The sequence below is a fragment of the Apium graveolens genome, chromosome 4 (assembly GCF_009905375.1).
Source record: "Apium graveolens cultivar Ventura chromosome 4, ASM990537v1, whole genome shotgun sequence".
Lineage (NCBI taxonomy): Eukaryota > Viridiplantae > Streptophyta > Magnoliopsida > Apiales > Apiaceae > Apium > Apium graveolens.
This window is the reverse complement of record NC_133650.1, coordinates 314914279-314941427: the sequence shown is the minus strand read 5'-3', so window position 1 is coordinate 314941427 and position 27149 is coordinate 314914279. Positions and strand designations below refer to the sequence as shown.

Below are 27149 nucleotides of genomic sequence, written 5' to 3'. Positions count from 1 at the left end.
GGAAAATGTAATTGTAATAACAAATATATATATATATATATTTATATATTGTATTATTTTTAAAAGAGCATTTGATAATATTATTTATTGATTTTTAGATGTTGTTTAAAATTTCTTATTTGGCCGTAAATTAATATTTGTTTGTATTTATTTAATACTACTTTCTATCCAAATAAATTTTCAGTACATGCAACTAATTATTAGTCATGATTTTATTACAAATTAGACTATTACAAATTAAATTTTTTACTCTTAGAATACCAAAACCAGTTGTTTGAATACCTATTGTGTTGTTAAATTTTTTTTTATTTAACTTATTATCATATTAAAGATAATTTTTTTAATCTAATATAATATGAGATTAACTAGAAAACATATTCACTAAAAAAACTCTTTATTAGAAAAAGAATTATAAAAATATTATTTTTATAAATTATTTACGCCAAGCGTAGCGGGCAAATATACTAGTAATGATATAATTTTATCTAAAATTTACTTGCACATGTTAGTTAGCTGACCAACCGCTCACTGACATTATATTGCATCTGCCGTCTAAACATATCACTATCTTCTCTGTTCGCGTCCTAGCTCTCCTACATTCAAAAGGTAAAATCTTATACATATACATACAATATTTTGTATGTATTCTCAATTAAATCTCAGATCTGTACATTAACATCAGACATTTGTTATTTTAATTGAGTGTTATTTAAATTATTTTTTAAATTCACTTAATTTCACCTGTAATTATCCAATTTTGATGTTGAATTTGTAGTTATAGTTCAATTATTAGTTAGATCTAGGTCTAGTTTGTATCGATCTGTTGTTAGAGACGGTGACTTTTGTTTTTGAGTTGAATTTACATTTTTAGGGTTTAATTTGATGTTAGAGATGTGTTTATGTAATTATAGTTGATGAATATGTATGTATATGTGATTAGGAACTTTAGGTGACATTCCGGTTACATGAATTGCGTAATTTATGTCTGTGGTGAATTGTGAAGAAGTTGTGGTTGTTACGTTTAGGCATCGGTGGTGTAGTTATGTATTTTGGTTAAAATGTCAGTATCGGTAGTTTGTGTGAACTTTACAAAGCAGGTGTAGGTTGTTCTTTCTGTCTTGTACTTTGATATTTTGTGCGTAGGTGTTGTTATTTGTTTGGTTGGAATGTTAGTGTTGCTAGGATTTCTAATTTTTGACCGGAAAATTTAAATTATTGAGGACTTCTCTAAGGAGATTGTTTTCAGTGTCTTGTACCCTTGTATTGTTTTCGTAGCCTCGTAGGAACAAGTATGTATCAATTAACAGATAAAAATCTAGAATTTTGAAGCCAAGTTTTGAGGTAGATTGACAAGTTTCGCAGAATTGAGGGGCAAAACCTAGATTTTAATTGTTCTTGGTTGATAGTTACGGGTTGGTTTACTTTGTTAGACCTGTCACCTGTATTAAAGAATTAAAGTAGTATGTTTAACTATTTCTTTTTTAAGTAGTTAGTATGTTCAAGTTGATCTAAGCTTTGTAGCATATTGTAAATATGCTTTAAAGGTTCATATTAATGTTCTTTTGAATATCTTCTTCGTGAATGTCATAGAAATTTGTCTTAATTGTTTTAGGTGTAATGAAGCCCATTTTTTGTGGTAATTTTGAATATGATGCACGTCAATCTGATTTGGAGAGGCTTTTCAGAAAATATGGGAAGGTTGATCGTGTTGATATGAAGTCTGGTAACTTTTTTAGTCTTCGAATCTTCTTTATAGTTCCTTCTTTTGTTGATTATAGTTTTTTCTTATCCCTTTTGCTCAGGCATATTTTTAACTTCTACTCTGTGTTGTCTTTTATGTTTAATAACTATTTGTACCGTAACCGCAATTGCAAGCTGGAAAACCTCTTTTACTCGCAAGATAAAGAAAGTATACTTGCATCTTGTGCTTACGAATCTACTGTTCACTCAAATTAATCTACCATTCACATATTACCTTGACATATGCTTGAGTTGAAAATTATAATTTGAGCGGCTGAGTTACCATGTATATGCAAGAATTGGGTTCTATATGCCTATAGCAGCGGTCCTGAATCTTGTTGGATTTCTAGTTTCGAAGGTAAGGAGTATCTTTTATAGGCATAGTACAATATATCATATATGGGATGAGTAGATTGTGAAATATAGTGGCATTTGTCATCAACGTGGTTGGTGCTAGCTTGGTCTGTGCTGAGCTATATTAGTAGAGATGAGACATTTAAACACTTAAATCTAACTTGTTTAACTGTCTAAAATTTATTTCCTAGAGTGCAAATAAATAAAACAGAAAACTGCTAAATCAACTTGGCTTAATATAACGAATCAAAGCCACTACTCATAAGCAGCAAGGCCATTCAACATTCAGCTTGCAAGGTATCTTCTTAATGTTTCCAGCCAATAATATGGTCGCTAGACAATCCAGATCATTCAACAATGCGGCAGAATTAGCAGGCTTCCTCGTTGAGTTACAGTGGGGTTTTGAGATATGTTTAAGAGAAAAATTATGTTTTTAAAGTGTAAAACCCCCATACTCAACTAGTTCTTTGGCACAGGATTACATTCAATATATCCGACAATTCCTGGCTGATGTTAACACCATGCTACATTTCATTGCCATGAAGTGCCTCCGCTTCTTGTATTCAAGAAGTGCCACATCGGTTCATTATGGCATGACTATTACACAATATTCTCAGACACTTGCCATCCTTTCTTTCCGTGCCTTTTGCCCAACCTTCATTTCAGACATACAACCTCAAAGCAGAGGCAACAGAATCATGGAGAGGTCACTATGTTTTCATTGTCCTACCATGAGACTTCTTCGTTTGGATTCTTGTCCCATGAACGTCACTTAGTTCATCTCTCAAGGTCTGTTGCTGATTTTTTATGGTCTCTAGATTTGAAAAAGTGGTATATTTATGGCAGGTCAAATTTTTCACACCTTTTGTATTTCAAGTGAAAACTGCTTTCCCAGTGAAAAAATTTATTTCATCAAGAGGTTCTTAGCTTTCTTCTCATTTGCTTACGTGACTTGATGAATAAATTCTATCTGATTTTGTTCTGATGCTCCATATTATTTTATAGGGTTTGCATTTGTTTACATGGAGGACGAGGGAGATGCTGAGTACGCAATCAGAAAACTTGACAATCTGGAGTTTGGTAGAAAAGGTCGTCGGCTTCGTGTAGAGTGGACAAAGGTAATGACTCTGTTATAATCTCTTTGCACTGCCTGTTTAATTTTCTAGCACCTTTTATAAACAGTTACTGTTCTATAGCAAGAACGTAGTACGCGAAAGCCCGAGAACTCTAGGAGACCCTCAGCTAACATGAGGCCCTCGAAGACTTTGTTTGTTATAAACTTTGATCCATATCATACAAGGACACGGGATTTGGAGAGGCATTTTGATCCATATGGGAAGATATTGAACATTAGGATCAGAAAGAATTTTGCATTCATCCAGTTTGAAGCACAGGAAGATGCCATCAAAGCTTTAGAAGCAACTAATATGAGGCGAGCTTACTTGTCCAGGGTTGATTTATCTTTAGTCATAATCATCTTTAATGACTTGGATATTTTTAATTGTAGATAGTTAATCACCATCTTCTAATGTGCAGCAAGTTGATGGACCGGGTTATTTCGGTGGAATATGCGATAAAAGATGATGACGATAGAGTTCGTGATAGGTCTCCACGGAGGAGAAATGATGATAGGGGACGGTCTCCAAGCCCCTCTAAGAGAGAGAGGGGGAGTCCTGATTATAGCCATGGTCCTGGTCGTGGTCGTAGCCCTAGTCCCTATCGTAAAGAACGTGCAAGTCCTGATTATGGTCGTGGAGGTAGTGGCACACCTAATGGTAGGGTGAGGAAGTCTTCTGGTCGTGGAGGTAGTGTGAGCCCTAATGGAAGGGAGAGGAAGTCTGACTATGGCCGTGGTGGTAGCAGAAGTCCTATTGGAAGGGAAAGGAGATCTGATTTTGGTCGTGGCAGTAGGAGTCCTGTTGGAGGAGACAGAAAACCTGACTATGGCCGTGGTGGTAGCAGGAGTCCTAATGGAAGGGAAAGGAGATCTAATTTTGGTCTTGGCAGTAGGAGTCCTGTTGGAGGAGACAGAAAACCTGACTATGGCCGTGGTGGTAGTCCTGACAGAAGGGGAAGGAGAGCTGACTACGTTGTGGTTCAGAGTCCAAGTTCTCCAAATGGGAGGGAGAGAGTCTCCAACTATGGCCATGGGCGCATCACTAGTCCTCAAAGAGATTTGGTTAGCCCTGACCCTGTTCGTCGGTCCAGCCCAAGAGAGAGGCTTAGTCCTGAGTATGATCAAGGCCACAGTCCAAGTCCTCAAACAGAGAATGTTAGCCCTGATGGTTACAATCATGAAGGTAGTCCAGATGCCAAGCCTGAAACTGGGGACAGTCCTGGATACAGTGGAGGAGAAAGCCCAATGCATGATCGATATAGCAGGTAAGCATCTTTTTAATTCCAGGTTTTATGCATATATTGTCTAGTTTGCTCTTAAAATGTGAGCGGAGCATTTTTCGTTTTGCAAATACATTGATTTTCTTTTCCCGTGCTCTTAATTAATGCAGCCGGTCACCGCCTGCACGGGAGAGATCACAGTCTTGATGCAAGCAGAAACTTGAAACAGTTGTCTTGGTAGGATAAACACAAATCATGTTGCAACTTAAAGAACTCTCATTAAAAGTTAGTGCAGGAAAATTATGCATCTAAGAACTGATGGTTCCATTAGTCTTTTAAGAATTATGTAGTCATCTAGCTTGTTACCAATGTAATAGATTTTATCATTTGGTACCGGACTGATCATCTGGGGTGTAGAACCAGCAACTGTTTCATTTGCTCCTTTAGTTGTTTCATTGTTGTAGTCTCCTTATAATTGAAAATGGTGTAAACTTGTTTTAGTAAATTTTCTCCAGAGCCATGGCTGATCTACTATCCTAGGGTCTTATACCTCTAGAACAACTCTGAAAGAACGGTCTATTAACCAAAAGTTACGAAAAAGTACAAATTCAGTATCTTACAAGTTTCAATTACAGAAAATTTAATATCATAATTTTTGAAGGTTTTTTATTGTGAATTAGCAAATCAGTAATGTTAAAATGCCAATATTTTTTTTAAGATATATGTGTTTCAATTATTTGCTAGGTAGTTGAGTTTCTAAAACTGGAATTAAGTCGCGTTGAACTGTCATGCTAAAAGTTGATAGAAATTGGTCATTGGTGAGAATTTGCACTGATATGAATTGTGAACACAGCAGCAATAACTGGGCAGTAGGGGAGTCTACCCATTTTTTACTACACATTATTTTCATACTTTAATTTTAATAAATCAATTATACATACTATAATTATTAAATAAGTTTATTGGTTAATGAAGCCTCCGGGTTGTGTCTGCGACCCCTATTTTGTTCTCAGATACTCTACTAACTTAGTTTGATACGGACTCATTTTGATATAAACTCGCCTTATTTCATCTCGTTAATTAACGGTATGTTGTATAAAAATCCGAATCCCAAAATCTTGCTCAAAACGGGGACTGAATGTTTCACTTACGAGCTTGTGTAGAACTCGCCCCTATTTCTAAATTCTAATGGGGTTATGCACTCCATTTCCCATCTACTAAACGATCATTGAGTGAGCAGGCGAAACCTTCCATTTAGCTTCTTTTCGCCTTTTCCCTTCCCAGCTCTTTTATTTTCGCTTAAGCAACTTCCACGATTTGTGCGATTAATTGATTGGATACACGAGAACGATAATCGATAGGACAAAATAGATTGGGGTCAAGTTTGAAAAATAATTATTTAATTTACATAGTGATAATTAAAATTTGGTAGTTTATTAATTTGTGCCCATTTGAATTTTTTTAAAATAAGTAGCATATGATTTAAAATGAATAAATGAGTTATTTGGATAATTTCAATTATAAGTCATATTTTTTTGTCTGAATAAATCAAAATAAATAAATTTTAAATATAATTATATTATTTCATGAATTTTAGATTAGATTAACATTTAAAAAATATTTTTTAAACTTAAGATACTAAAAAGACAAAAAATGAAAATACGTTGAGAAAAAGTTTGTCATTGCTTATAAATTGAAAATTCGACTTATAATTTAGGTACACAAATATTTCTCCACGAGTACTTACAAGCTTATAAAACTTATATGCTCTTAGCCAAACAGTTTTTTTGTGTTCCGGTTCCGTTATTAATAAAAAGTATATAAAGTATATAATGCAGTTCAATTATCATATCTCTTAGATTCACTGAATGTGCAGGATGGGGCTTAGCATAAATATGCCAACATTAATAAGGACAGGGGGTCTTTCAGGAGGTAGATACATGCTTTATGGGGATAGTCGGTTTTGTCAAGAGTTAGGTGGGGAACTAGTTCTTCATGTTCAAATGCCTTAAATGTGCTATATGCTACTAGGCCGACCCCAGACTATGCGCAGACAATACCTTACGAATAATGTGTAAGAAAAATCTGATTGAATCTCGTTATAATGTGCAGAACATTTAATATCAATTCAAAATTAAACGGGAACTTCGGATATTTGAGCATACACTTGGTTCGGTTTCGAAACATAGGTCCCCACGGCGTGAGCAAGAAGTCAAGAATTGCCCGTAAGGGTTGGGTCTGGCTCAGTTGGTTAAAGAAGAGATAATTATCATTTTAGTCACATGTTCGATTCCCACGGGAGAAGAATTTGTGATTATGTCTTCTGAGTCAGAGTCTGTCGATTAAACGCGGTTTACCTTGGTTCACGTGATTTGCAGCCTATTGTGAGAGTCCGTAGAGTTTACCTAGTACGCACCTAAAGGGTAGCGGCTGCGGTTATCTACGATAAAAAAAGTCAAGAACATAAGAGGTTTCTGCTCTGTATTGTACAGTATAGGTAGATAGATAATAACTCTCTTATCTGTAATGTAAGTTGCAAAAAAAAAAAATGGAGTCATTTTGCTCTATATAAGTGCTGCAGTAGACTAAGTTGTCAAACAAGATAAACAAAACACAAATTCTAAAATGGCTGTCAATGTAGGTATTGAGCTTGTGCTTCTTGCTCTTTCCTCCTTAATCTTTTTCTGCATTTGTATGATGTGTAGACTCAAAACCTCTTTGTTAACCAACTGGCCTCTGGTGGGAATGACACCTTCCGTGCTTATGAATGTTCATAGAATACACGACTTCTGTGCTTGCTTTCTCGGAAAAAGCAACATGACTTTCCAGTTCATCGGGCCTAGTCTAGCCAACTTGAATTTGCTGTGTACTTGTGATCCTGCTAACATGAACTACATCTTGAGCAAGAATTTCACAAATTATCCCAAAGGCCCCGAGTTTGGCAAGATTTTTGATATACTTGGAGAGGGGATCTTAAGTGCCGAAGGTCATACATGGGAAGTTCATCGCAGTACCACCATGTCATTCTTCAACCATGCACAGTTTTATCAGACGTTACAAAAGATTACAAGGGAAAAAGTCGAGAAAGGGCTAGTTCCAATTTTTGATCATGCATCTACACATGGGATTGAGATGGATTTGCTTGACATATTTCAGAGAATTAATTTTGATAATATTTGTTCCTTGCTTTTAGACTATGACCCTCAAAGCCTCTCTCTTGATTTACCATATGATCCTGTCCATCAGGGTCTCATGGATGCTCAAGAGGCGGTCATGTATAGACATGTACTTCCTGAAAGCATTTGGAAGCTGCAAAGTTGGATTGGCGTTGGCAAAGAAAAGAAGCTAAGCAAAGCCTGGGAGTGTATTGATGAATTCATATATAGATGTATAGCTAGGAAGCGCCAACAAGTGGAACTGAAAAATACTGAGCACATGTCTGCGGCAGAAGTGGATGGTAAACTAGACATTTCAGCAGCTTACATGAAAATTGCGGAAAAGGAAATGCCAGGAAATCCTGATAAATTTTTGAGGGACACTATGCTTAGTCTAATACTTGGTGGAAGAGACACAACCAGTGCAGGTCTTTCTTGGTTTTTCTGGCTTCTTTCAAGACATCCCTTGGTAGAATCCAAGATTTTAGAAGAGATCAACACAAATCTGCCTTCAAAAGAAGTCAAGAGTTGGATGCTTCTCAACAACAAGGAAGAGATGCAGAAGCTTGTTTATCTGCATGGAGCTTTGTGTGAGTCTTTAAGACTCTACCCTCCGATTCCTTTTAATCACAAGTCTCCAACAGAATCAGACATCCTTCCAAGTGGCCATCGGGTGGAGAAAGACTCTAAAATCTTGTTGTCTTATTATGCCATGGGAAGAATGGAGAGCATATGGGGAAAAGATTGCCTGGAATTCAAACCCGAGAGATGGATAACTGAACAAGGAAGGATTAGACACCAACCTTCCTACAAGTTTGTTGCTTTTAATGCGGGGCCAAGATTTTGTTTAGGCAAGGATATGGCCTTATCTCAGATGAAGATTCTTGCAACAGCCATTATACATGCGTACCGCATTGAGGTGGTGAAAAATCATCCCGTAGTCCCAAGTGATTCTGTCGTTCTTGACATGAAATACGGTTTGAAGATCAGGGTAGCTAAAAGAAGTGCAACCTTGCCTGATTCTGGAGGGTGAACCATTTGTGTCTCGAGTCACGAATCACTAGCTTGTCATATCTTTCAATTAAATTGGTATGTAGCAACAGCTATAGTGCCTCGCGTTTGTAATCGAGTTCAGTTTCCTTTTTATTCTAATGCATTTTCATTTCAGTATCCGCTACTCTCCTAGATTTTTTTTGTCAGGTACTCTCTTAGAAATCTGAAAGTTTTTATTCATGTTGATTAAAGTCGATAGGGATTAAACCAAGAAAATGAACGTGGCTGGGCCTGAGACTTCATGAATCTGAGTACTGCATTCAAGCTCTGTACTGATTTCATAATCAGGTAATGTACATAAATGCTATCGATTCAATCCAATTGCTATAGAGAGGTGCCGCCCTGTTGTTTAAACAAGATAAACAAATCACAAAGTTCTAAAATGGCTATCAATATAGTTGTTGGGCTTGTACTTCTCCCTCTGTTGTTGGGCTTGTACCATTTTTAGACTGCATTTTACTTGCTCTTTCTTACATAAAAGGAGAACAGTGTTAAGTTGGAAATGAGAACTAGTTTCCGTCTCTATATTACATTCTATTTGATGTGTTCTAAAATCATTTTTCACTTTAATAAATACAACAGTCACAACAGCCATGCTAACCTTTGAACCCCATCTCAAGTACTTTGAAAGATTTGGCTCTCTGAACACATCACCTTTAATAAGCTTCCACCCTGAGATCTCTTAATTAATTTGTGCATGCATGAGATTCTCTTTATCCAAATCCTCATACCTTGTCATTAGAGCCGGCCAAACGTGCGGGTTCGAACCGCTCATTCGGGACCGGCTCGTACGGAAACCGTAAAATATTCTGCCCGAATAGTGCCGGTTCAAACCCGCACAACCCGCCAAAAGAAGCGAACCGAATATGAATTTAGTTATAAAAAACCGGGACCGGCACTAACCCGCACAAGCCGCATGCACTATGCAGACCGCACAGCCCGTACAGGCCCGTGGGCGTGCGTCACGCGCTTTGCAACGGTCCATTTGTTCTGTGTCATCTGTTCCGTGTTGCAGTTCTGTGCAGTGTTGCAGTCTGCAACTGCAAGCCTCAACAATCAACTACAACGCCAACGGTAACACTAACACAACGGTAACATCCTCCGCCAACGTTACACTCTCCAACGGTCCTAATCTCAGCTTATTAATATGTACATACAACAAAATCATAATTCACCATCTCAATCTCTGTCTCTCTCAATCCAATCTTTATTTCTCCATTTCTTCTTCGACTTCCGAGTTTCAACAATAATTTAAATCCTTTTATTTTCCTGAATCATTATTTTCCTTTCCCTTTTATTATTAGAATTTAGAATACACAGCACAACAGTCAACAAAACAGGCTTTTATCACAGATTCACAACAAGTTCCAAGTTGGGCGGGTTAACAGCAATTCAATTCGTAAATCAACTAACTCAGAAAAATGGAACAAGGTAGAGGGAGCATTTCTTCTCAAGGTTCAACTCCGGCGACTTCGATGCTACCGTATCAACCCGGATCCACGTTTAATACCGAAGAAGGTATTTCATTTTCCTGTTTATTTTAACTGAAAATTCTGGGTTTCTGGTTTTGGGATGTTGATTTTGTGTGTTTTTGGATTGTATATATTCTCTAAAGGGGGCCGGTCTACGACAAACGTTTATTGTAGACCGGTATACAACAAACACATTTGCAGCCGTTGGATCTGGGATTGGAGGGCTGAGATCACAAGCGGACCGCGAAAATTTTCAATGGCCCAGTGTAATTAGGAAAATACCCCTAGCCCACGGACCGCGGAAAATTTCCGCGGTTGGTGTCGTTTTTTGTTTGCCTTATACCTAGCAAACATAGACTCTCCTCAATACAAAAACACAAACAAACGCAGCAGCCGCAGCAGCGCAGGGAGGAGGAGAAAAACACAGGAGAAGCCAAAAAAATCACCCCCACCATCACTAAACCTTGAATCATTCTTCTCTTTCGTAATTAAGGTATATAATCGATTCCTTTTGATTATTTACAGTTTTACTGATATAAATTTATGCTTTTTTGTTGATGTAGATCTGATTTTAGTATGATTGTAGTATTGATATAAATTTATGTTTTTTTGTTAATGAATTAACATATGAATTGTAGTATGATTAAATTTGATTTTTTTTAAATTTCTAGGATTCATAATTTGGAATTGATTTAATTTGGAAAATATTCAATTTTAGGATTAATTTAATTCCTTTTTTAGGATTAATTAGTGTTATTTTCGAATATTTTAATTCATTTTTTAGGATCTAATGATAAAATTAGTGTAAAAATTCGAATTGAATTAGTGTAAAATTCGAATAAAATTAGTGTAAAAAATTGTTTCATTAGATTTCATTTATTTAAAATTCGTTTAATTAAATTTTAATTTAGAATTATTTTTAGGATAAATTAGTGGTAAAATCAAAAATAATTAGTTATAATTTTGAATTAATTTAGTGTATAAATCGAATTTAATGAAAAAATTAGTGTGAAATTCGAATGAATTAGTGTTAATTTCAAATTATTTAGTGTAAAAATAGAATTTAATGATAAAATTGGTGTTAAATTCGAATTATATTAAGAATTTATATTTATGAAATTAGGGTTAATTTAGGGGTTAAATTCCGGTGCTTAATTTTTGGGATGTAATTAATTTTTGGGATGTATAATTATGAATTGCGAATATAGTGGTTAATATATTGTGTACTTGGTGATTATATATGTGGTAATTGTTTTTGTTGTGTACGTGGTGGTGTTTTTATTGTGATGATTGATGAATTATGTTGATAATATTTTCAGGTATGGATAATTTTGGTGATTTTGGGAATATGTTGCCGGATCCGAACGCGCATAATGTTATTTGGGATAATCGGTATCATGTTAGTGAGGATGTTTGGGACGGTGCAGGGAGAGAGGAGTTGCAGAGCTATTCTGGGAACAAGTCACTGCATGATTGGAAGTTAAGGAGACCACAGCGGGAATTGTTACACATGCTTGGGTTTGGGATTTTTGCAGACCCTGCTGTTGTCTTGGCTACTGACACTCGATTGATATCTGCTTTGGTAGAGCGTTGGAGACCGGAGACTAACACTTTCTTCACGAGGCAGGGGGAAATGACTGCTACATTGGAGGATGTAGGGTTTATTCTAGGGTTGTCAGTTCAGGGGGATGCACTGACTTGTGGGGTGATAGAGAACAAAGCTGCGTATTTTGCTAATAACTGGTTTGAGCCTTTGACCGAGGACGAGGTGAAGGAGGCTTTGTATCGGAATAACATCAAGCTAGGGTGGTTGTTTTAGAGATATGGTGCACAGAAACCTGAGAAGAATAATATGAGGGCCACGGTTGTACATACTAAGGCGTATTTGCTATTCTTGATGGGTTGTATCCTCTTCCCTAGCATCAACCGGTCTTTTGTTCATGTTCAGTATATGCACCCATTGATTAATATGCGGGAGATTCCTTATTATGCTTGGGGTGCAGCTATGTTAGCTCATATATACCGGGGTTTGGAGATTACTGCAAAGAAGGGCAGTAAGAGCATTGTTTTTTGTGTCTGGGTGTTACAGGTTTGGTCTTACGAGAGATTTCCTCGTATTGGCGTGCCTTTACAGTCTCCTGGTCAGGAAGATTATCCGGTTGCTGAGGGATGGGCCTATCCTAGTGATACTCATGTGGGGGTTTCAAAGAAGCGTAGGAAGACATGTCCTCACCACGGCTTACCGTTCTATAAGGGTGAGTTTGATGGTGTTGCTGGTGATGAGGTGGTTTGAAGGCCGTATGCTAGATTCGACGATGTTATGGACAGTGAGATGATACAGGCACAGTTAGCTGGGTGCGGTCGAGTTCGCCTATGTTATGATGTGGTCGAGTGGCAGCATCCGGACAGGGTGAACAGACAGTTTGGTGCTAGTCCCCAGATTCCACGGGCGCCGGTGAACATGGTTGGCTATAGGAGGGCTAAGGAGGCCACATTTACAGGGGAGGATTGGCTTGTACGGTGGTTCATTGATATTGGCAAATGGGCCAGGTTTTGTTCAAATTTGGATAGACGTGTTGATGACTCGGTTGACATTGCTTCTGAGGCTGATTACATGGTGTGGTATGCTGATATATCTCGTATGCGAATAGGGAAGCCGGATCCACAGCCTCAGCAGCAGTACAAGACGAGGGAGTTCTATGATAGCCTCGAGGGATATGAAGTTGTAAGTGTTTTACAAATATGCATATTTTACATTACACCACACACTACCAAATTTGCATTCACACGTATTTCATCTTGCACATATGATATCCTTGTGGAATTAATGAAAAAATGTTTGTTTGTTTTTGTTTGTAGATGGTTGTCGGGCTTAATATGTTGAAGCAGCTGGATGCTAGGGTTCCTCCAGAGTTTGTGGAGGAGTTTGGGAGGATTTCTTGTACCTTCTTCACACAATTCTCTCGGTTGATGAAGAATGTCAAAGGACCCGCCTATAGACCTCCCACATTTCAGAACATAAAACCAGATTTCATTGCACCTTCGGCTGACGACTTTGACATTCCAGCCATTTCTGTCCAGGATGTCGTTGACATGACACAACCATCACAGCATGTGTCTCAGCCACCCCAGACTATTGCCTCATCTAGTAGGCTCGTGAAGCTTGCATCCCGCAGGGTGAAAGAAGAGAAGTGGAGTATCACTAAGAGTCTCAGCATGACAAAGAAGAATGCTATATATTCAGATTGGGGATGGGGCTTTGGGATTGCGCCGAGGATTCTCGGTGGTCTTACTGTTCAGGACTATCACGTCCATGCATCAGCTATGCAGAGTCTGCTCCAGGAACATGGGTTGATGACAGGATCATATACACTTATATGGTATTGTTCGTTACTCGTTGCTAATACATTTTAGTTGTCTAATACATTTTAGTTGTTGCATTTATTTTACTTGTTGCATTCATTTTACTTGTTGCATTCATATATATTTTCAGGGATTGCTAAGGAGTCGGGAGGAGGAGATTCACACTGGAGATTTGGTTAGGTTGTATACAGGTTGGATTCTGATTTTAGTGGATTCTGATTTGTTTGTAGTCTAAAAAAAAAAAATTCCAGCCCCAACCGCGAAAAATTTCTGCGGTCCCTCTCCAGCCCCACCGCGAAAAATTTCCGCGGTCCGTGTGTTTGGTTTTTTGCCCAAAACAGAGGAGGGGCAGAGCAATAAGCACTAACCTTCTGTTGAAATTTCTTAATTTTTGGAAGTTGGTCCTAAACTAACTTCCAAAAATCGAAATCACTCTCAAAAGTCTTAAAATATGGTAATGAGTGATTTTCAAAAAAAAATTAATTTTTTTCAATTTTTACATTAAATTAAAAATTCCTTAAAAAGTCAATAAAAGTCAACATTTTGTCCAAATATTAAAAAAAACTTTTCAATACATTTCATAACAATTCCTAATGTATAGTTCGACTTGTAAATTTTAATTTTCAATCTCAAATTTATAGGTACACTTTCAATCTCAAATTTCATACTTGAATTCATATAAAATACATAATTGTCGCTCAAATTCAATGAAAATTATACGAGTACATAGATTTGAATGAAATTTACACAATCAATACAATCCACTAAATTTTACGAAATATATTGATCCTAACCAAAAATACCTAGTATATTAGAAAGCCCACCGGATAACCGGTGTTGAGCAACTCCTTGCGTAGTATCCACGAAGCATGCAATATGGTAGAGAACAAGTACACAACCATCACGGATATGCCCTTCCGTAAGTTTTCACGGGTAAGGGTTGGAGTCGTTCCAAATGGTAACGGGAATGGTACTCGAACCATCGTAGAGACGAAATCTTGCAAAACATGTGCTGCGTTCCCTCTCCGTCCCTCTCGTTAGGTGTGAAACCCAACCCTTCACATATTCAATGCGCATTTGGTCCATATTACAACCCTCACGAGGCCTCAAGTTTACAATATCGGCAACCTGATCACATTTAACAAGCTTACCGCCATTTCATCCGGATTTTTTCCATTTTCCATCGGGCGTGTTGTTGCCCAAATTCAAGATCGGAAGGAAGTACGGACCCGGATGAGAGTTCACCAATCTCCACGATTCAATACCCTTCATCCAATTGCATGCCTCGATCCAATTTTTGGCCCTATAAGCCTCCTCATCGGGTGGGTACAAGTCCGTTTCCTCTTTCTCCACATGGGGCGGCTCGTCATTGTCCACAAGGGGCATCAACTCGGTACATGCATCTTTCATCTCACTAAAGGTTGGTGAGACCATATCTTCCTCGTCATTATCCTCATACCACGAGTCGCTTGGTAGGGAGTCCGAGAATGTGTTGCTAACGTGGGAAACCGAATCACAACTATGATCAGAGTTGTTGTTACCACTATACTCGCCAGTCATGTTACCTATCACAATAAAACACAATTATATGACAATAATTGGCAATTATATGACAATAAAACATAACAAAAAAGAAAGCAATGTTAAACACTAAAAATTCAAATACATTAAAAGTTTACAACATTCGGTTACAAATGCTACACTACTAATTATATTACAATTCTTGAGCATTTTTAAGATCTTCTAGTCTACTAGCACATTTTCTTTTATCATGGCTTCCATTTGACAATAGGTGCACTTTCTTGGCGGCTTCTCCTTTTTGCCAATCGATTCTATGGGACTTTTGAAACGAACGTCCTTCTTCCTCCCTTTAGTTTGGGACATAATAGGGTCAACAATTGGTTCTTCATGAGCACTTGCATTTGGAGCATGAGAATTGCTTTCGTAAGATTTAATTCCATCAACGCTCATTCTTTCAAGAATTGGTATTTCTCGATTCATCACTCCAACGGCATAATCATACCGTTCCTTGGATGTAATGCTACTTTGACAAAAACTTATGGTTAACATTGTCATGCTATTAAATCGATCCATTGAGGTCATCTCATGACTTTGTCCAACATCCAAATCGTAAGGCAACACACCATCAACTCTATTGGCATACATTGTCCACCTCTGGTTTATGTAATACGGGGGAATTTCCGAAACCCGTTTCTTAGTGAAGACCGCCAATAGGTGTCTACAAGGTAGCCCCGAATATTCAAGCATTCTACATGTACACATTCCCAAAAAGCTTGCTTTCTCGAATGCCACAAAATAAACATTTCTTCTCGTAGGCTCGGACATGGGCCTATAACAACTATAATACGTTTAAACATCCCCCATTTTCTCCCCTTCTTCAGTAGCTCATCGGTTTTTTTCAACAAATTATTTTGAAGACTCAACCAATTCATCTTGAAATTTTCTAAACATTTCCTTAGTGTAGATACAAGAAGCATGATACTCCAAAATCATCATCTTCAACATATACAGGGGTTTTAGGTTCTTCACTAGTATTTAAATCATCAAGATGTAAACTATGATCAATAGCCTTTTTTTTCATCTTCACGTTTATGACGAAACATACGAGAAAATAATTTATCTGCCATGAAAATGTGAAATTTAAGACAAGAAATATACCTTGAATTGACAAAACTACTTGAATTGCTTGATAAAAATGCCCCAAAATTGCCTAAAATGTAAACTTGGAGAGAGTAGATTTTTTCTTGGAAATTTTGGTATTTTTGTGTGGTGAAATAACCTGCTGTTGGGATGCTGGGGATAAGGAGACAGTACCCAACCGCGGAAATTTTCCGCGGTCCGTCCTGACCAACCGCTGAAAATTTCCACTGTCCTGCTATGATCTTACCCGTTTATCCCTCATCCAACGGCTGATAAACTGTTTGTTAACAAACTGTTGTTAGCAAACAGTTGTTACAGACCCCTCCCCATCTCTAAAAACCGTGTAATTGATTGATTGTTTTTCGAGAAATGGAAGTAGGGAAGAAGGGGTTAGTTTAATTTGTGTATTGTTCTGGGCTTCTAGGTTTATTCGGTATAGTTTATTATAGTATATTGTTTATTATAATATATTGTTGATTGTTTTTATTGTTGATTCATTTTTGTAAATTTCAGTTTACAAATTCAGTTTATTTTGTAAATTCATTTTTGTAAATTTCAGTTTACAAATTTTATTCGATTTGTAATTTGACTTTAAATTTTAATTAATGATTGTAAATTCGTTTACTAATTTTATTCGTTTTGTAAATTTCTGTAGGTGCTACGAGTTCGAGACAATCATCGCACGTGTGGACATATTTTTCGAAAGAAGCTGTGCCGAATAATCCGAATAGATTTAAAGTACATTGTTTGATTTGTGTACAAAATGGTAGACCACAACCACCATTTAGTTACGCTCGAGGGACCGGAACGGGAACACTAAACCGGCATTTGGAGAATATTCACTCTATTACGAAGGCGAGTCATGAAAGCGGAGAAGCACGAAGAGGTCCACAACAATCATAACTCGGTGGCTTTATGACATCAACGGGAGGTGGAGGTATGACTTTTTCCTATAGTAGAGATAGAATGATAGAAAGTTTTACTACTTTTGTTACACTAGACGAGTTACCATTTTCTCACGGTGAGAGTGATAATTTAGAATATATGATGAAAACTATGATAAATCCGGCATTTAGAAAAATTCCTAGAAACACACTAAAACAGCACACAATAACAAGGTATTCACAATTTCCTTAGATAATGCTGCTAATAACAACAAATGTATTAATTATATTAGGACTAAAATTCCTTTAGTTTTAGATGAAGTATTTTTACACATTAGATGTTGTGCTCACATAGTTAACTTAACGGCTCAAGTAGGAATTCAACAAATAACTAATTTATTAGAACCTATTAGGAAGGTAATTAAGTATCTACATTTGGCGGGTAAATATAGGTCTAGGTACAAGAAATTGTGTAAAGAAAATGGACTAAGGCCAAAAAAATGGGGTATCGATTGTCCTACAAGATGGAGTTTGACATATAAATTACTTGTTGAAGCAATTAAATATAAACCCATTATTACCATCTTATATAACGACGATCCAATTCACCAATACGAAGAAGGAATTATTATCGAGGAAGATTGGGAATTAGCATCCACTGTACGTGACATACTTTATTGTTTTGCGCATGGTACTAAAGTTTTTTCTTATGTTTATGAACCAAATGTACACCGTTGTATCATTGAATATGTTAGTATTGTTACTACTTTAAAGGAATACGAAGAAAATGATAATTTTAGTGATATTATTAAGGATATGAAAATTAAATGGATCGAATACTTTACCGAATTTTCTTATATTTATGGTATTGCATATCTTCTTGATCCCGGTGTTAGGAAGGAAGGTTTAGAAAATATGTTAGAACATTATTATGCAGTGTTAGGAGTTTCATATAATCATGTTTTATATGTAAATAATTGTTTAAATTTGTTGTTTCGTCTTATAGATATGTATGTTCCAAAAACTCAAAGTACTATACCGCCGAAGAGTAGTAATACTTCTAGTAGGTTTAGTAGTACCATTTCATCTATACTAACCAAAAAACAAAAATGTAGAATTTCCGAGTCATCTACCGTACCGGCTTCTGCCATTTGTATTGTTCACGAATTTTTTTCATATAGTTATGAGTTAAATGATGATTTTGATATACTAACATGGTGGAAGAATCATGAGTTACAATTTCCGATTTTAGCAAAAATTACAAAGGATATTTTAGTTGTCCCGGCTTCTATAATTGCGTCCAAGGCCGCTTTTAGTGCAAACAGAAGAGTGTTAGACGAGAAGAGATCCAGTCTTGCGCCAGACGTTGTAAAGATTTTAGTTTGTAAAAAAGATTGGGATCAAGCCGCTAAAAGACAACAAGGAAGAAAAAAAGACTCCGACGATGACGACGAGCCATGGATGACAATGTATACTTCATCTGAATCAGGAACCTCAACTAGCGAACAACAACTCTAGAACAAATATTTAATGTAATTTTTTTTAATGTTTTAATATTATTTGATTTGTAATTTTTTTAATGTTTGATGCGGTTTGTTCCGTTTTTTTAGAGAGGAGTCCTCTCACATCATTTGTAATTTTTTTAATTAATAAAATTTATAAGAGGTACCGTCCTCTTTTTAACCAAAAACTTAAAATAATAAAATTATTAAGTGTTACATTTTATTAATTATATTGTGAGCTTATATTTTAATAAATATTGATATACTAATTTTGAATTTTAAATAGTAAATAATATTTATTATACATCTTCATTACATGAATTTAAAAATAAATTATAATATTTTCAATAAATTATGTAAATAATTTCGAGTTTTCTCACACATTTAATTAAAAAAAAGATTATGTGACATAATAAAGGCAACAATATTATTTGATTAAATGATTGTTGAAGCTGGCAATAAATGTATACGTCTACTAGGGAAGTGGGGAGGATGGATGGGGGCAGGGGGGAGATGATGACACAAAATGACAAATAATACAAAGGGTATGTAATAATTAATAAATACTAAACATGAGATTATACATGCACATGGACAGATGTCACTTGTTAGCACATATACATTTTATTTGATCAATTCAAGTTGCAAGCCCGTGAACCCGTGATCCTTCAGCCCGTGAACCGAGTAACCCGCCAACCCGCAGCAACCCATGAACCGCCTGGCACGCACACGAATTCAGTGCCGAATCCGAGTTACTTTATTTAAGTTCAAGCACAGCCCGACCTGATTCCCTCACTTCAAATGTCGGTTCAGTATTCAGTTTTTCCGGTTCCAACCCGCTTCCAACCCGGCCCGGACCGCACGACCCGCACGGTTGGCCACCTCAGATCTCTCCTGACCAATCTTAAGAAAACAACAAAAAATAATACCAGCCAAAAACTAAACATTTTGATTATGAAGTAATAATTCGAATTCAACGGTATATGATTTGCAGAGGTTATTTTTTGGCTTCTTTTGGAAAACCCTTTAGTGGATGCCAATATTTTAGAAGAGATCAAAATAAATGTGCATTCAAAATAACTAAAAAGTTAGATGCTTAAAAACAAAAGGCACGAGTTGCGTAAACTGGCCATCGGGTGGAGAAAGTCTCCAAAATTTTATTGTCTCACTATGTTATGGGACGAATGGAGAGTGTATGGGAGAAGATTGCTTGGGGTTCCAGCCCATTGGACGGATAAATGAACAAGGAGACATCAAGCACGAATCAGTCACTCTAAATCTCGAGGTGTTGAAACCACAAGGTGTTACAAGAGACCATTTCCAGGATCTTATATATAAGTATTCTAATCACTACAAAAAAGGGTAAATACGATGGGCACAAAAACGGTAGTATTTAGTTAAATACAAAAGTTTTCGGTTTTTGGGCCCGTCGTATTCGGTCGAGTCAAATTTAGTACGCTTATTTCGACCGGACGTAGTTGAATTTAAATTTGCCATTTTTATACTTAAAATTTCAAATTTTCGTTTGAAATTTGAAAATCCGGCCCAAAAAAATAAAATTTTCGTAGACATTCAAAAATCCCGCCCAAAATACTTTACTCATTTATCAAATTCGACCCATTTTGGTTTAGATTAAATTTTGACTGCTTTCGGTATAAAATCAATTTCGACTGGTTTTGGTTGATTATTATTTTCAACCGACTTTGGACGAATTAACTTAACAAAAACCCAAAAACAAAAATCATGTTTTGAGGAATCTCTGATGAATAGCCAAATTATTTTCCTTCATACCCCTAGTGTTAGGAAATGAATAACACACAGGGGGTGGATGTGTTTTACTGTTTTTGAGCTTTTCTTGAATGTTTATGGTTGAAGAAAGTAAATTAATTCTTGTAGTGAAATGTGTTCATGCAGAATTTAAACTTACAGAAAAATAAAGAACACAGATCTTCAAAATTCACATAATTTTATAATAAAATTAAGACTATTTTGTTACAAAATTTCTAGGCTCTTTGTTGATAAAGAGCTTAGCTTCTCCTTGAGAGTGTTACAAGAATTTTGATCTAAATTGTTACAACTGACTAAGGACCAGTGTTAACTTTATAACTCGGTTAACTGTTGGTTTACACAGTGTGTAACAAGACATGTTATTAGCTTTTCTAAACTATCACTTGTCATTTCTATTTATAGAAAAGCAAATCTTCCATTTCTGGCTTAACATACCTTTAGCATCCCGTGTTCACTTTAATCTTCCTTTGTTAGTTAATCTTTACCATTGATCTTGCACATTCTTCAAGCTGCTTTTTGTAGACTTGTCAATCCAGCTGTTGGATTGTTTGTTGATTGTTTATCTTGGATATTGAACTGATCTGCAACCTTGTACTTTGAGATTGTACATCGAGATCTCCAGTTTAGGTCTATAGAACACTTGACAACTCGATAAGTATATTGGCTTATCGAGATCTCTAGTACTCTATATTTAGTTTGGCTTGTAGAGGTTTCAGTTCTCTATAAGAGTGTTTTGGCTTTTCGAGATCTCTAGTCTTCACATCTTCACTTTGACTTATCGATAACTCTGAGTTCTCTAGTGGCTTCTTGACTTGTCGATTTCACTTTGACTTATCATATTAGCTTGTCGAAATCTCCGAGTCCTCTAGTGAATTTTAACTTGTCGATATCTCTGAATTCTCTATTGAATTTTGACTTATCAATATCTCTGAGTTCTCTAGTGGAACTTGACTTATCGATAACTCAGAGTTCTATAATGAATGTAGACTTGTTGATAACTCTTAGTTCTCTAGTGAAGAAATGACTTGTCGATATCTCCAATCTTCATGTCTTCAATTTGGCTTGTCGATATCTTTCGGAGTTCTCTAGTAGCTTTCCTGACTTCTCGATAAGCCATTCTGGAGTTCTCGAATGACTTTTCTATAACATTAAATATATGACTTGTAGAGATCTTGACTTAGAGTATTTTTCTCCAAACAGATTTATTCAACTCCAAGCTTCTTCAAAATTCTTCTGAGGCATGATCTTCTTGATCTTCTTCCAGATAGAATCCTTAGGCTTGATACTGTTTCAGGAAAAAAGACTCCAGTCTGCTCCTTTGCATTTTTACAGACTTTAAGTGTTATAACTACAAAATACAGATTAAGATAACAACACAACTTACTTAGGGGTGGCCTTAAGCTTAGCTAATTACCAAAAATAACAGTTCATTAATCTCCTCCTTAGATCAGATGTCCATTTATCTTGCTTCATACTTTGATCAGGGACACTAATGATATTGTTATCTTCAGTGATCTTTGACATCATCACTTATATATTACAATCTTCCCCAGCTTGTTCATTATGAAATTATGCACAAGTTTTGATAGATGATGTCAAAACTCTAACTAAATACAGAAGTAATCTCCCCATCTTGTCTTCTTTTGTGAGTTATATTTAGACTTACTCTTCTCTCAACATCCATCCAACTGTCTCTCTATTTCTGCATAGTGATATATTCTCCCCCTTTTTGACATTATCTCGAGGAAGAAAGATCCAGATAGATGCACATTGTTCAAGCTTTTGTCATTGTCCATTTAGAACAATATCTACAGCTTCAAGCTTCAGTGATATCTTTAGTGATGAGTCCATCAAGTAGAATAGGACTTTTACTTAGATCTGCAGAAGAAAACTGTCAGTAACAAAAGTCCTAAGCTCTCTATTCTTTTGAATAAGTAGTCTCACTACTTCTCACTGCACTAGTCTCATGACTTTTAAGAGTCAGAGTTTCCTCACAAGGATTACTAAATCTATACACTCATCTAACTCTCCTTTTGCCAGGAAGGATCCTGCCTCTCTTATTTTCTGTTTTTCTCTAAATCTTTTCTCTCATCCTCACATGAAAAGCTCATTTGTTGTTAGACTTACAGAAATAAGAGGTGGCTGAGAAGAGTTGTCTGTGATCATATGATTAGGGGTAAACCATATAGGTCTAATCATACTCATTTCATCAGTAGAGTGAATACCAGTTTGAGGTTGTGAGATGGATGGTCCATCAGAAACACCTGTGATTAGGATCACAGTTTAACTCACAGATTACACTGTGGTTCTGACAGTGTGTTGTCCTCCACTTATAGTGGGAACCTCCAATTGAATTGGAGGGGATTTGACTGGGTTACTTTCATGTACACCAGCCTCAAACCCTTGTGTGTCTTGCAACACACTGGCACTTAAGTGTGCTATACTTGCCTTCCTCATGACATTATCATAGGCCATTGTACTTCTAGTTTTGACTGCTAAGGCAGCTTCTGCTAGAGTTGTAAGGGGAGTTGTCCCTTCTTGAGGAACCTCCAATTGAATTGGAGAGGATTCAGATAACTCCCCCTCAGGAGTACTACCCTCAAACGTTTCAGTTTGTGAAGACTGTTTTGCACATGAAGGTGCATTAGAGATATTCATGGGATCTTTAGTGAAAATTGATGGATTCCCCATGTTTATGGTGGTTCTTTTCTCAAACAACAAAACAACTGAAGAACATTTTGAAATTTCTGATCTTTTGTAAAACAGGTTTCTTTTGAGAGTCACCTGAGTGGGATTGTGTTTGAGTTTGTGTTTGCGTTGCTGTGTCTGGGTGAACTGCAGTTTGATTTTGAAATGTTTTAGCTGGAGTTTTAGCACTAATACATGTGGATTAATTATCTGAATTTCCTGTTGTTGTCTGAATAGATTGTGTTGGACATGTAATGCATTGAACATATGTATCTTTTTGGAGTTTGATTAGACAAATGCATTGTAAGATATTTAGTTGCAAGCATTATTGCAGAAAAGATAATAATCAATTCAGATATAAACACATAGCAATCATTACATAAACAAAAGAATGATAGGGAAGAAGTAGAATTTTCACTAATAATTGAAACAAAGTATATTAAGATAAAGATTTCAACAAGTCAATCCTAATCCTAACTACTCTAGTTTCTGCTTTTTCTTCTTTTTGGCCTCCATCCTCCTTGCTCGGCGCTGGTAAACTCTGGACATGGAGTGTGCAAGAGAGATGATTCTCTCCTGTAACTCCAGAGCAGCAAGGCGAAGCTGCTCAGCCACCATGGCACGTCTCTCCTGCTCTAGAGAGACTTCTCCTTCAAAGAATAGGAAGTTTATCTGATCGTCCCACGAGAGTTTGTCAAAAACGTCGAGTGGAACATTAAAAGGGCTGCATACAATCCTTTTGATGCGAACTTGAAGCCCAAAAAGGTCATAATAGACCCTATTGAGCCAAATGATGGGCTGGAAGATAAACACCGTTGTTGAGTGTGTGGAAAACAGGGGCATCCATTGGTGAAAGATGAACAATAAGTGAGTTTTGAGGTTAGGATATTTGATGAGAAAGAAAGTAGTGATGAATAATGAAGGACTAAGGGTTTGAATTAATAGAAGGAGAAAAGAAAGAAACCAAGAGGCTATTGAGTTGCCCGGTTAAGTGTAATAATCACACAGACATACTTTACGAGTATCTAGACAGTTAGAAGTGACTAGTTACTATTCCCCATGCAAGTACTCAAGAATCTTAGTTCACTTTCTAGGTTAACTATTCCTCATGCAAATAAACAAGTACTCCCTACACACAAAGTAACCCTTCCTATCAGCAAAATATTTCACTAGCTAACTCATCAAAACAAATACTGATAAGAAATTATTTTGAATAAATTCAAAACACATAATTAGCATATAGTCAAATAAATTTAACTATTATCAGCATTCTCAAAATATCACATATAATGTACTAGTCTACTTACATTAGACTAACATATTCCAAAAAAAATTGCACATAAGCACGTAAATGTGTCAATAAGTCTGAGTAATTATAGACAAAGTATGTCAAAAGTATTTTGCTGAACATAATTTATGAATTAAATTATTTCAGTTTTTCATACTTTTTCCTTCTTTTGATCTGCTATTTATTAACTTCATATTTAGGATATGAATTAATAAATATTCAGTTTGCTTAGAATTTTGAGAAATTCCAAGTTAAGATATGTATCGAGAAGTCTGGATATTTATAGTAAAAGTAAATGAATTGTCGAGAACTAAAAAAAAATAGACATCTGGATTTTGTCTGTCGAGAAGTCATTTTGAGAAATGAAGTACATATCGAGAAGTCATCTTAAATTACTCTCTTAGAGAACTCAGAATTGACTTATCGAGATGTCAAATAAATACCCAGTTTGTCCAAAAAGTGGACTAAACTAATTCTAACTTTTATTTGAATAAATTCAAAATAAAATTAGAATGAATTTTCCAAAAGTATTTTACCAAAATAATTTATTAAATTAAATTATTTTAGTTCTGAGTTATTGATAAGTCAAAAATTACACTTGTAGAGAACTCTGTGAATTAACGCTACTAGAGAGCTCTACAAATACTTATCGATAAGTCATATTAAGCCTATCGAGAAGTCAGTAATTGACTTATCGAAGACTCACTCGAGAAGTCCCAAAGTGACTTGTCGAGAAGTCAATTTGACTTATCAAGAACTCAGTTCTCTATATACTTTTGATTTATGTAATTCTGCCTTGTGTTAATTTTACATATTAAGAATATAAATTAACAACTGAGCAGTTTACTTAGAATTTGAAAAATTCCAAGTTGAATTTGAATTCGAAATACAAATATGCAGAGATTTCTAAAATATTTATAATTCATATTTCAGTTAACTTCCAATTAAATCAAATTGATATTGATTTACTGGAGATTAATCTGCTGCAAAACATTAGCTGAGTTCTTACCTTAGGATGAAGAATTAAGCATTCCAATTTCACTTACAAGTCTAGTGAAAGTTGCTTCATCCAAAGGTTTAGTAAAAATGTCAGCCAATTGTTTTTCTGTAGGTACAAACATGAGCTCAATGATACCATTTGTAGCATGTTCTCTAATAAAATGGTACATTACATCAATGTGCTTTGTCCTAGAATGATTACCTGGATTAGCTACTATAGATATAGCACTAGTATTGTCACACATAATAGGAAATTTATGTAACACTAGGCCATAATCCATTAGCTGATTTCTAATCCAAAGCACTTGAGCACAACAACTCCCTGCAGCTATGTATCCAGCTTCAGCTGTAGAAGTTGATACAAATTATTGTTTCTTGCTATACCAGGACATAAGTCTTTGTCCTAGAAATTGACAGCTTCCACTGGTACTCTTTCTGTCAACCCTGCATCCAGCAAAATCTGCATCTGTGTAACCAACAGCTTCAAAACCAGTTCCCTTAGGATACCATAATTCCAAGTTTGGAGTCCCCTTCAAGTATCTGAAAATCCTTTTTACAGCCATCGAATGTGATTCTTTTGGATTGTCTTGAAATCTTGCACATAGACATGTTGTAAACATGATGTCTGGTCTACTTGTTGTTAAATAAAGTAATGATCCAATCATCCCTCTGTAGCTTGAGATGTATACACTTTTGCCCTTTTTATCTTCATCCAACTTTGTTGCAGTAGACATAGGTGTAGATGTAGGTGAACAATCAACCATACCAAACTTCTTCAATAGATTCTTGACATACTTAGTTTGGCTGATAAAGATACCATCACTTCTTTGACTGACTTGAAGTCCAAGGAAGTAACTCAGTTCCCCAATCATACTCATTTCATATTAACTTTGCATAAGCTTGGAGAATCTTTGGCAAAGTTTCTCATTAGTATAACAAAAGATGATATTATCCACATAAATCTGATCTAGGATCATATCTTCACCATGTTTCTTGTAGAAGAGAGTCTTCTTTATGGTTCCTCTAGTAAAACCATTCTTTAGTAGGAAATTTGATAATGTGTCATACCAAGCTCTAGGTGCCTGTTTTAGTACATATAGAGCCTTGAGTAACTTGTACACAAAATTTGGAAATTTTGGATCCTCAAAGCCAGGAGGCTGTTGCACATAAACTTCTTTTTCTAGCTCACCATTCAGAAAGGCACTTTTGACATTCATTTGATACACTTTGAAGTTAGAATGTGCAACAAATGCTAGGAAAATTCTTATAGCTTCAAGTCTTGCAACTGGAGCAAAACTTTCATCATAATCAATTCCTTCTTCTTGTGAGCAGCCTTTTGCAACCAACCTTGTTTTGTTTCTGGTAATTATACCATTTTCATCCATTTTATTCCTGAACACCCATTTTGTTCCAATAATACTTCTATTCTTTGGTGCAGGAACTAATTTCCAGACTTTTCTTCTTTCAAACTGATTCATTTCTTCCTGCATAATAGATATCCAGTCAGGATCCAGAAGCGCTTCATCAATTTTTTTAGGTTCTACTTGAGACAGAAAACATGCATGTAGGCACTCATTAGCAGTTGCACTTCTAGTCCTCACACCAGTAGTAGGATCACCAATAATTGCAACTCTAGTGTGACTCCTCTCTCACTTCCTTGTATGAGTTTGTTGACTTGTGCCTTCATTATTTTCTTCATTGTTGGTATGACTGTTGGATCCTTCTTCTCTTTCTCCCCCTGAGTTTGTGCTCTCAAATTCAGGTGTTTGAGATGAGTTTCTATTTTCATGTTTTTCCTGTTGAGTAGTCTCTTCATTTAATGTCTGTTGTGCATCAACTTCATCTTCTCCATCAGAGTCACTGTC

The 27149-nt window shown here is 36.1% G+C and overlaps 4 protein-coding genes across 6 annotated transcripts; 3 read left to right on the top strand and 1 right to left on the bottom strand.

The window, feature by feature from the left end:
- The first annotated feature begins 485 nt into the window (after nt 1–485).
- Nucleotides 486–4958, top strand: LOC141721847 (uncharacterized). 3 transcript variants are annotated; one of them, XM_074524975.1, is made up of 7 exons: nt 590–606; nt 1613–1723; nt 2571–3013; nt 3100–3212; nt 3291–3526; nt 3631–4476; nt 4602–4958. In XM_074524975.1, the coding sequence occupies exons 3-7, from the start codon at nt 2902–2904 to the stop codon at nt 4636–4638; spliced, it is 1344 nt and encodes a 447-aa protein (XP_074381076.1). In that variant the 5' UTR covers nt 590–606; nt 1613–1723; nt 2571–2901; the 3' UTR covers nt 4639–4958. The 3 variants fall into 3 exon arrangements, with proteins under 3 accessions (XP_074381077.1, XP_074381078.1, XP_074381076.1); XM_074524976.1 differs by lacking the exon at nt 2571–3013 and having other exon boundaries at nt 486–606; XM_074524977.1 differs by having other exon boundaries at nt 559–606; nt 1613–2883.
- Nucleotides 4959–6979: 2021 nt separating this feature from the next.
- On the top strand, nt 6980–8756 carry LOC141721844 (alkane hydroxylase MAH1-like). Its single transcript, XM_074524973.1, has one exon. It carries the CDS (start codon nt 7057–7059, stop codon nt 8617–8619), a length of 1563 nt encoding a protein of 520 aa, XP_074381074.1. The 5' UTR covers nt 6980–7056; the 3' UTR covers nt 8620–8756.
- A 1523-nt stretch (nt 8757–10279) lies between these two features.
- On the top strand, nt 10280–13811 carry LOC141721845 (uncharacterized). Its single transcript, XM_074524974.1, has 4 exons — nt 10280–10604; nt 11431–12836; nt 12971–13491; nt 13605–13811. The coding sequence occupies exons 2-4, from the start codon at nt 12432–12434 to the stop codon at nt 13612–13614; spliced, it is 936 nt and encodes a 311-aa protein (XP_074381075.1). The 5' UTR covers nt 10280–10604; nt 11431–12431; the 3' UTR covers nt 13615–13811.
- Nucleotides 13812–15217: 1406 nt separating this feature from the next.
- Nucleotides 15218–15820, bottom strand: LOC141720248 (protein FAR1-RELATED SEQUENCE 3-like). The gene has a single exon (XM_074522596.1). It carries the CDS (start codon nt 15818–15820, stop codon nt 15218–15220), a length of 603 nt encoding a protein of 200 aa, XP_074378697.1.
- Between the last annotated feature and the right edge of the window lie 11329 nt (nt 15821–27149).